The sequence below is a fragment of the Crotalus tigris genome, unplaced genomic scaffold (genome assembly GCF_016545835.1).
Source record: "Crotalus tigris isolate CLP2741 ecotype Arizona unplaced genomic scaffold, ASM1654583v1 scf7180000017877.288114, whole genome shotgun sequence".
NCBI classification, from domain to species: Eukaryota; Metazoa; Chordata; class Lepidosauria; order Squamata; family Viperidae; genus Crotalus; species Crotalus tigris.
Genome location: NW_024096694.1, coordinates 45,445 through 55,760, shown reverse-complemented (window position 1 = coordinate 55,760; position 10,316 = coordinate 45,445). Strand labels below are relative to the sequence as shown.

The 10,316-nt window shown below is 49.4% G+C and overlaps 1 protein-coding gene across 1 annotated transcript; it reads right to left on the bottom strand.

Annotated features, from left to right (window-relative positions):
* Positions 1-286: 286 nt before the first annotated feature.
* CRABP1 (cellular retinoic acid binding protein 1) lies at positions 287-6,675 on the bottom strand. Its single transcript, XM_039343817.1, has 4 exons — positions 6,499-6,675; positions 5,687-5,865; positions 2,240-2,353; positions 287-685 (listed from the first exon to the last, which is right to left on the bottom strand). The coding sequence occupies exons 1-4, from the start codon at positions 6,566-6,568 to the stop codon at positions 635-637; spliced, it is 414 nt and encodes a 137-aa protein (XP_039199751.1). The 5' UTR covers positions 6,569-6,675; the 3' UTR covers positions 287-634.
* Between the last annotated feature and the right edge of the window lie 3,641 nt (positions 6,676-10,316).

Here is a 10,316-nt window from a genome sequence, read left to right as displayed (position 1 = left end):
CAGAGAACAACAACCCTTGTCTATGGGGACTGATTTCCACTAACACTTTACAGCAACAAATTCCTTAAGTTTAAACAGAAAGCAGCTTTGTGCAAAACACAGCACCAAGCAATTGCTGCTGGTTGGGAAAGCTGTTGTTGTTTTTTTAAATGAGGCTGAAACAACTAGGTAAGACGCCTATTGTAGTAAAGGTGTGAGTTTGGAGTTTCTACACCTCCCATTGTGTTGTTTTACTTGTCTTGGTGTGCCTTTATATGCAAAAGAAACATCAGTTTGCAAAGCATGCTGAACAAGAACCAAGATATTTTAATCACTGCTCGGATCATAACAAATGTGAAGCTATATAAATACCAGTGAGCAGCAGAGTAAATGAAAGGATTTTTTTTTTGTACCCACAAACACGCACGCACACATGCAAATTCTATAGGGACCTGGATTCGCAATCTAAGCAAAACGGGGGAGGGGGGAGAGAGACTCGAGATAGGGCTGGTGAGCTGGGATTTGAGACTGACATGTACGATCACGCCGGAACCAGCCCGTTAAAACAACACGCAAGGATGTTTACTCTGCAGGACTTTTCACAACATCTGCTGTTGATCCTCCACTTTTCCTGCAGAGGGAGGTTAGCCTTTTTTCACTCTCTTGTGTAAATCCTCGTGCATACAACGTCATCGGCACCAAAGGTCTGCAAAGAGAAGAGAAGGAGAACATGAAACCGGCAGAAGACTTTCTGACAGTCTCTCGTGGAGAAGACCACCGCAGTTGGGGAGCACCTTGCCGGCTGAGACTAGAAATCCAACCTCCACAGAAGGCACCAGTTTGGGGAGAAGCTGTTGACCCGCGTGGAGGCCTTTTACCTCAGTTCAAAAGAACTGAAGAAGCTTCCTGGATGAGAAGCAAAACGTCTTCAAAGAAGAACAAAGTCTCGTTGCCTCCTGAAAAAGTATCTTTGGGTTTTTCTGCATCTGGACTTGATTCTTGGAAAGATGAGAGATCTTGGATTGCTGGAATGTATCTAGAACTTGAAGACCTCCAAAAACACCTGCCGAGATTTTGCCGAGTCTGGACACCTTCATTTTTCATATACAGATAGTCCTCAACTTCCCCCTGTTCATTTAGTGACCATTCCAAGTTGCAGCAGCACTGGAAAAAAAATGACTTAGGACCGTTTTCCGCATGACCGTGGAAGCATCCCCACGGTCACGTGATCCAAGTTCAGATGCTGGGCAACTTGATTTCCTATTTACGACGCTGGCAACGTCCCGGGGTCACGTGATCCCCTTTTGCGACCTTGTGACACGCAAAGTCAATGTGGAAACCAGGTTCACTTTAACAACCCTGTTACTAACTGGAACAGTTGCAGTGATTCCCTCGCCCACCGTGGCAAGGAAGGGCATCGAATGGCAAAATTCACAACTGTCTCAATTAGTGACAGGAATTTTGGGCTCAGCTGTGGTCGTAAGCCGAGGACTTACCTCGATTGCTCAGAGCTGGTTTCCGGATGCTTCCCCAGAACATGTAGATGCAGGATTCAAGCTAGGTTGGGCCCAAGAGATGCCTTAAAGGGGGGGGGGAATGTTGGCATCGCTCTAGATCGGGGTAGGCAACCTTGGCTCTTTTATGACTCGTGGACTTCAACTCCTGCCGGCTCAGGAATTCTGGGAGTTGAAGTCCACGAGTCATAAAAGAGCCAAGGTTGCCTACCCCTGCTCTAGATCAAAGACCTGTCAGAACTTTCAGATTTGATCTTTGAGTGTTTTCACCTGCGGTGCTCAGTTTGGGAGAAGGTTCATTGGTCTGCGTCCCACTATGACATGTGGACATTTGGGGGGGGGGGTGTGATCTAGAGAAGGGAGGACAAAACTGGCTTTCCTACTGATGGGTGCTGGAAGCCCTTCCCTTATGGAAAATTGTTTAAAATATTCAGATGGAGGTCGAAATCTCTGTTGCAATTTTCTCCCGGTGGAATGGACTTAACGGGGAGGGGGGGATTAGAGGCTGACCCCTTTCACTTCCAAAGCACCTTTTTTTAAAAAAAAAAAAAAATGGGGTAAAGGTGAGAATGCCATCTTTTTAATTCTTATCCTTGGCTGAACCTTGTTGCCAGATTCCAGGCTTGAATACAACAGAACGGAGCCATCAAAATGCCCAGCCATGCTGTCAGCTGCCCTCAACCCAGTTTAAGCTTGGGGTGGGTGGTGGGGGTTGCTCAGGCCTCCTTAAAGCTCAAAACTCTTACCAGAATCAGCTCCTCTCCAGCCAGCTCTCTTGTCCAGTACGTTTTGGGGCCCTGGCCGTCCAGAAGCGTTTGCTTGCAGTAAAGCTTGTTTTCGTTCTCCCAAGTGGCCAAACTCTGCAAGAAAAGATTGTGCTTCGTGGGTGTGGGAAGTCAGATATTAGGATAATGGTCACAGTCCAGCAACAGGGAGAAACTGCTGGCGGCAACCCTTTCAACATCTGTATTGTTGAATTGGATGAATTTCCATCCCTGAAGCAGGCAGAGCAAAGCACCCTGGTTCAACTTCATGGGCAGTTCAGAAGAGCCTAACCTCCAGTTAGGGCTGGTGGGGGGGGGACTTAAGGCTGAACCTCTGGAGAATCAAGAAAGAAAGAACAAAAATCTGCTGGTCAGATCTGGGCAGATGTTTCTGCGTCGGAGGTTCCAGACCTCCCAGAACTGATGCTTACTTTTTCTCCGGGAAACATCCCAGACAGACTTTTATCATTAAATTTAAAAAAAAAAAAAACGAATTTAATGCCAAATTGCATCAGACCAGATTCATCAAACAAGCCTAGCCAGAGAGAAAAGTTTGCCCTGTTGAATTCCTTCAGCCAAAGTGTTGGCTGGTGGTTCCATTCTGAGTTTGGGAAAATTGCTGCTCCGAGCGTCTTAAGACAATTAAGGTTTTTTGTTTTTGTTTTTTAATTGAATGGATCGTCGGATCAAGCCACAACCCACATGAAACTGGGTATAATTCTTCTGATAGTTTCCAGGAACATGACTTATTTCTCTTGTGGGTTCTTTGCATGCCACACCTTGTTTAACTCTGTTGTTTCCGCCTTCCCCGTTCGCTGTCTTCATCTATGACCCCCAATAATTCAATTTAATCATGATCTTTCTCTTTAAGCTGATGAACAGACGGACTGTGGGGCACCCCGTTCTCAGTCTTATCCCTGCCCGCTACTCTAAGGCAGTGTTTCTCAACGTTGACCACTTTAAGATGGGTGGACTTCAACTCCCAGAATTCCACAGCCAGCTCTAGTTCAACATTCCATTTCCCCAACTGCTTCCAAGAAGTGCAGGCAGAATGGCTTCTACTTCCAAGAAGGGCAGCAGAAGACCTGGGGGCAAAGCCTATTGCTTGTTTAGCTCAACAACTGTTATTCGCTGGTATATCACTTCTGAAAGAAGCCAGTTTGTGCAGTCATTGAGGCACTTCCTGACTAGAAACCTGGCTAGAAACTAGGAGCCAGTGAGTTCTAGTCCCAACTTAGGCAAAAAAAACAGCTGAGTGACCTTCAGCCAATGCCTCTATCTCAGTGGTTCTCAACCTTTTTAATGCCGCGATCCCCAACCGGTCGTAAGTCGAGGACTACTCAACTGGTGCAGCACCGTTTGCAGAATGGGACTTTTGGCGGGCTCAGCAGGGCAGAGACAGCCTGGACAATTCCTATTGGCTTTTGAAAGCCAATAGAATTAGACTCTATTCAAGAGAGTCTCTTCTATTGGCTTTCAAAAGCCAATAGAATAAAAGGGAGTAGCGCAGCTAAGGAAAAGGGGGGGAAAATGGCGGACTGCGTTGTTTGGCGACCCACGTGAAATGGTCGTTCGACCCCAAATGGGATCCCGACCCATAGGTCGAGAACCACTGCTCTATCTCATCCTAAGAAGATGAAGAAGGCAAGGACCAACCACTTCCAAAATCTTCTCAAGAAGATTCTAGGGACTTGCCCAGTGAATCACGAGGAGCTAACTCAGAAAAACACACAAAAAGCAACGCTGGGTCATCATTACCAATTGGTTTGGTGGGAATGGGTGTCCTCGTTGAGGCAGAGAGTATTCCTGGTGATAGCAAGGATAAGAATAACAATGCCAGAGTTGGAAGGGACCTTGGAGGTCTTCTAGTCCAACCCTCTGCTCAGGTAGGGGACCCTATAGCACAATGGTTCTCAACCGTGACCCCATAATACAGTTCCCCATGTTGTGGTGACCCCCAACCACCGGGTGCCAGGGGCGTGGCCAAAGAAAAGGGGGAAAAAATGGTGGACAGCCTTGTTTGGCGACCCCCGTGAAATGGTCATTCGACCCCAAATGGGGTCCCGACCCACAGGTTGAGAACCACTGCTATAGCGTTTTAGACAGATGGCTGTCCGATCTCTTAGAACTCCAAGAACACATATTCTTCAGGATCCAATCTTTCCCCATAAACCGGAATAGACATCCCTAAAAATCTTTTCCAAAGCCAGATCAAACTTTCATGCTTAAAAAAAAATGCTCTTCAACTACCATGCTGGGCAGTTATTTGGAAAACTGCCAATCTGAAAGGAACCTCTGAAGTGCAAATATGATACGACGGGGATGTTGGATAAGGCCGGAGGGGAAATCCCAAAGCAAGGCCATTGGACAAGGATGTCCAGCGTCCTGATTCCCTGGATGCTTTACGACAGGAAAGCAATAGCAAAACTTTCCTGCACAAAATCCTGATTCATCAGTCCAGGGAATCCCAGCACAGCTTATGGAAGGTGAGTTGTTTTCTTTAGGAGATCCCCAATGAGGAAGCGAGAAAAGTTTTGTGGCTCCCGTTTGCCCACAAAGAATAGCAAACTTGTTTTTTTCAAGAAATTAGTCCCCTGGTTTGTGGCTTGTGGAGAGAGCAAAATTCACCTAGTCTTCCCTACTTGGGATGTGTGTGTCTCTGCATCTGTGTTTAAGGTGCACAAGAAAACATGCAGAAAAGGCTTTTATCTGCCTTCCTAGCCTGTAGGTAATCTTGCTCTAGTTTTCCACTGGATTGTGGATATCTTGCTACCTCCAAAATTGAGGAGGCAGCAGGTTAGTGTCAGACACCATCACAATGTGATGTCTGGGGCTAAATGGGGTCAACTCTTCCCACCAAGTCTTTTCCTATGGGTTTCTGCATGGTGCGGTGTTTCCAGCACATTTGGGGGGGGGGGAGGCATGCGGTCAAATTATCCAGCTTGACTTCAAGAACTTCTCCTAGAAGAGGACAAGGGCCAAACCCTCCTGTGTTGTTCTCGAGAAGTTCCATGGAACTGATCTAGATCGGAGAACACATAGGATAGGGGTGTCCGATCTTGGCCACTTTTAAGACTCGTGGACTTCAACTCCCAGGATTCCCCGGCCATTCCACAAGTCTTAAAAGTGGCCAAGGTTGGACACCTTTGCTTTACAGGGGTTCTCAACCTTGGCAACTTTAAGACTTGTGGACTTCAACTCCCAGAAATCCTCAGCCAGCTTTCTGGGAGTTGAAGTCCACAAGGCTTAAAGTTGCCAAGGTTGAGAACCCCTGCTTTAGGCGGACCTCATCCCCAGGACGTTTGTCATCTCTGGGATGTTGTGATCTTCCAGCCCGAAGTTCAAGCTTGGAAAGAAGAAGCCCCCAAGACCGCCAGCCTCTCTTGAATTCCCAACCTCCGAGGAAGCCAGCGTGATGGGTTGCCGTACCCTGCATTTCCTTCCGTCTACCGTCTCCTCATCGAAGCTCTCCCCCACTTTGAAGTTGATCTCGGTGGTCCGGACGGTGGTGGAGGTCTTGATATAGAACTGGTCCCCGTCCTGGCGGATCTCCACGTGGGGCTTCGAGGCGGCGGCCACGGCCACTTTCCGCAGCATCGCATTCACTCCTGGGGAGACATGGGGGGGGGCGCGAAGCGACAGGGTAAGGAATCCTTTCGGCGCCTGCATTGACCGGCCTTGCCCGGAGGTCTGATTTCCAAGCAGCTCCCTCGTGGAAGAGGCACCCAGCCCTGCCCTTGGGTGGGCAGGGGGACCTGGGACCCCAAGAGCTGGCCAAAGGGCAAGGGGGGGGGGTCTAAGCAGGTTTACTTGAGAGCAAGCGCCCCTCCCTTGGCCGTAGGTTCCCCTCCCCTTCACGTCTAAATCCCCCCCTTTCGGAATAGAGAAGGGGGGGGGGCATAGGAGTGCCAGGGAAGAGCAGCGCTCCGAGCCGGGACACCCTCGCTCCGAGCCCGCGAGGATTCCCCGAGCCCCTCCAGAAGAGACCTCTGGCCCCGTTCTCACGCGCCTTGGACCCGCTTCTGCCTCCTCCTCCTCCCCCCCCATCGGCTCCAAGCGCGCTTGAAGAACCGGGGTAGCTGCCTCCGTCCTTCCCTCCCTCCCCGCTGACTCGTGAGTAAACCAACACGTCTTGCGGGGAGCGGGGGGGGGGAACTTGGCGAGGTTTCTTGATGCCTAGCGCCTTGGAGAGCCTTCTGACACCCGACCCTTCCTCGCTAGCATCCCTTTCCGCGCCTTACCCAGGACTTTCAGGAGTTCGTCGAAATTCTCGCTGCTTTTCATCTTCCAGGTGCCGGCGAAGTTGGGCATGGCTGGTGGAGGCGAGGCAGGTCCGGGATGGGACTGGGTGAGAGGCGAGCGAGGCAGCGGCGAGGCGAGGCGAGGCGCAGGAGCTCTGCCTCCGTCTGTCCCGTACCGCGAACTGGCCAAGCGACTCCTTTACCCCTCCCTCCTTCCCTCCCTCCCTCCTCCCTCTTCCTCCTCCTCCCCCCATCCATCCATCCATCTGCCTCTTTTCTATCTCCCCCCCCTCTTCGCTCGGGGCACACAAGCGACGCCTCCGACTCCCCCCCACCCCATCATCCATCACCCACCCACGCGCCCCGCCAGCAGTGCCCTCCTTCCCCATCCCCATCCATCATCCCCTTTCCCCATCATCCCCTACCCCATCCTCCTGCCAGGCCAGCCACCGACCGCCTGGGTCTTCCCCCAAAAAGAGATTCCCAGCCTTTCCTCGGAGCGCTGTCCCCCCCCCCATCACCATTGTACCTCGCTTTGCAGCTGGGAGGCAGCAGGAAGATTCATGGACCCAGAAGGAGGTGATGACACGGGGGGAGGGGGGAGAAGCTCCTTTTACCCCTTCTGCCCAGCGCTGAATGGTGCAAGGATGCTGCTTTTGGGGGGGGTGTCTCCAAAGGGTGAGAGAACTCAGTCTCCCCTCCCTCCATTCCACGCAGGCTATTTGGGCCTGAATCTAGAATACAGAATGACCGAGATGGAAGGGACCTTGGAGGTCTTCTAGTCCAACCCCCTGCTCAAGCAGGAGACCTTCTACCATGTCAGACAAATGGCTGTCTAGTCTCTTCTTTAAAAACCTCCAGTGATGGAGCCCCCACAACTTCTGGAGGCAAGCCGTTCCACGGGTTAATAGTTCTCACTGTCAGGAAGTTTCTCTTTAGTTCCAGGTTGCTTCTCTCCTTGATTAGTTTCCACCCGTTGCTTCTTGTCCTGCCTTCAGGCGCTTTGGAGAATAGCTTGACTCCCTCTTCTTTGGGGCAGCCCCTGAGATATTGGAAGTCTGCTATCATGTCCCCCCTCGTCCTTCTTTTCACAACACTAGACATTCCCCAGTTCCTGCAACCGTCCATCCTACACTTCAGCACCCTGACACACCCCTGGATTTCGTCTCCCCCCCCCCCCGTCCTTTCTTGCTTTGATGGCCAGGCCATTTTTCCATCCAAGAGAGCCAAAACTGGGCTTGTAACTCAGCCACAGAAAGGCTGGAGGTTTCAAAGAAAACCGAGAATGCTGAACCAAGAAGAGAAATTGTTTCTCTCTTCTGTGCTTGCTCCTGTTCCTTGTGCAGGACCCTGGTTGGAGCTGGTCCTGGTATAGAGGACATCACTGCCATCCTGCCTCAAACTACAGACCTGGAAAGGAGAGGGGAGGGGAGGGAAAAAGGAGAGGAGAGGACAGGGGAGGGGAGAACAGGGGAGGGGAGGGGAAAAGGAAAGGAGAGGAAGAGAGGGGAGGGGAGAGAAGGGGAGGGAAGGGAAGGAGAGAGGAGAGGAGAAGGAAAAGGGAAAGGGAAAGGAAAGGAAAGGAAAGGAAAGGGAAGGGAAGGGAAGGGAAGGAAAGGGAAAGGAAAGGAGGTGAAGGGAAGGGAAAGGAAAGGAAAGGAAAGGAAAGGAAAGGGAAAGGGAGGGGAAGGGAAAGGAAAGGAAAGGAAAGGAAAGGAGGTGAAGGGAAGGGAAAGGAAAGGGAAAGGAAAGGGAAGGGAAAGGAAAGGGAAAGGGAAGGGAAGGAAAGGAAAGGAGATGAAGGGAAGGGAAAGGAAAGGAAGAAAAATCAAGCCAAGGTTTCCCCTCTCCTCCATCCAGGTGCCCTCACCCCCAACCACCTGTGTCCCCCAAGAGGCCATTTTCAAGAAAATAAAATTCATCCCCATGGCCTCCAAATCAGACTCTTTTTATTTATTTTATTTATTAAACCAGTTTATATCGCCGCCCAACTCCCAGATGAGTGACACCGGATGGCTTAGACCCAGAGCTGTGTGTCTGTCTTTGTCCGTGTCTCCCTGCGTGTGTCTTCAGCAGTTCTTTTATTTCACCTGAACCACGGTGTCCACCACCCCATCCCACCCTTCCCGCTGGCCCTCCTTTCTTCCCTACAGATGGATCTCATCCATCTTTTTTTGGCAAGGCCTTGCAAGACCAAAGGGCCCAGTCACTCAATCATCCCTCCCTAATGGCTCTCCAAGGGTCCCCCAGTGTTTATTGACCTACGACTAAGGACAGTCGGTGGAGTCAGGAGAGATCACCGGGAGGGGGTGAGAATTAGGAAGGTGTTGGCCAAGAAAGGGACAGGCGGGAATAAATCGAAAGTTGGAGCAGGAGGAGAAAGTAATAAATGGCCTGTGACGCAGATAAATTATCCATCTGGAAGGCAGGAAGGCGGTCGTAAATTTAGCTGCCAAATTAAATTGACAGCGGGGCTCCCCACGACTGACAATCGGGGAAATGTAATCTGACGGATGCAACCGAAGAAGCATTTGGGCACTTCTGCCCTGCTGCCCATTGTGCACGAGGCACTCATTAAAACGACACTGTTGTCGTTGCGTTTGGCACCCGGAGCAGCAGCAGCCAGAAATGGGCCTTGTAAAAAAATGCTAACAAAAGCCACTTCTTCTGGGGGGGGGGGCGGTGTTTCCTCCTCTTTCCAATGTCTTGGAATATCCGTACATGTCCTCAATTGCAAAACTAACACAAGTGTCTGTTTTGACCACAAATGGTCAAAACGTTTAAGGTGACAGCTCTGCAGCTCTGGAGGGATAGCAATGGTAACTGGATGCATTCACAGATGATGATCTCCCTGGGATGAAGCTAAGATGCTGACTTTAGATTTAGTTGAATTAATTCGACTGCGGACAGGAGGAATTCTGGGAGTTGAAGTCCACCCATCTTCCTGAGATTCAGAAACACTGCATTAGAAGAAGCTGGAAGAGCAGACAAGCCTGACTCCATTCTAAGATACCTCTTTTTTTTTCTTAAATCCAAAACAGCAATGTTTTAATCAAAACATTCATCAAGTTTATCGCTTCAATAGCTGGCCTCGCAGCTCAAGAATTTCTTAAAAGATTTTTTTTAACCTGCTGCTTAGATAATACGATGCAAATAATCATTAAAGCTGGATGTCTATGGAGATTCTCAGTCATCCAGGTCATGATAGTCCCAGAGGTGCTTTTGCAAATTCTTGCAAAAGGCGAGTGGATGTTCTTGTTTTTTTCCTTTGAAGTTCTGAAAAAACTTCTTGGATGAGACGTGAAATGTTTTCAAGGGGAAAAAAACAAAGTCCAGTTGCCCTTTGGGAAAAAACACCTTTGGGACAATAAAGCTGAACTGAATTGTTTGCAAATGAGCCTTTTTTCCACATCTCCAACAGATTTTTAAAAAGCCACTTTTGGTTGACTGCTGGCCATTCTCATCTTCCATAAAACAGCAGCTCCATATGCCAAATGAGCTTCTTTGTCTCAGCTCCCTAAATGAGATTTGTCCATGAAAAGGTTAGCCCATCTTCCTGTCCTAATGAGAAACCTCATCAGCCAATTATCTCAATTATTGCACATTAGGGAAGATCTTGACTTCTCCCCTAGGGACAAAGGAATGCTTCTTTAAAACCTCCAACTAACTCAAGATGGGTTAAAAGCCTATCAAAATTATATTTGCATCAATCTCAGGGTTCAATATGTAATTGGACAGTTCAATTCTGCGAGACAAAATTTAGCTGCCCTTCAAGGGGCTCCAGATTTATTTTTTTAATTGGGTGAATAATCTAACAA

Coding starts and splice junctions, on each gene's coding strand:
- CRABP1 (XM_039343817.1), bottom strand. CDS start 6,568: ATGCCCAACTTCGCCGGCACCTGGAAGATGAAAAGCAGCGAGAATTTC. Junction 2,354..5,686: donor TAGACGGAAGGAAATGCAGG/GTACGGCAACCC, acceptor CTTTTCTTGCAG/AGTTTGGCCACTTGGGAGAA. Junction 686..2,239: donor CTGGAGAGGAGCTGATTCTG/GTAAGAGTTTTG, acceptor TTCTCTTTGCAG/ACCTTTGGTGCCGATGACGT.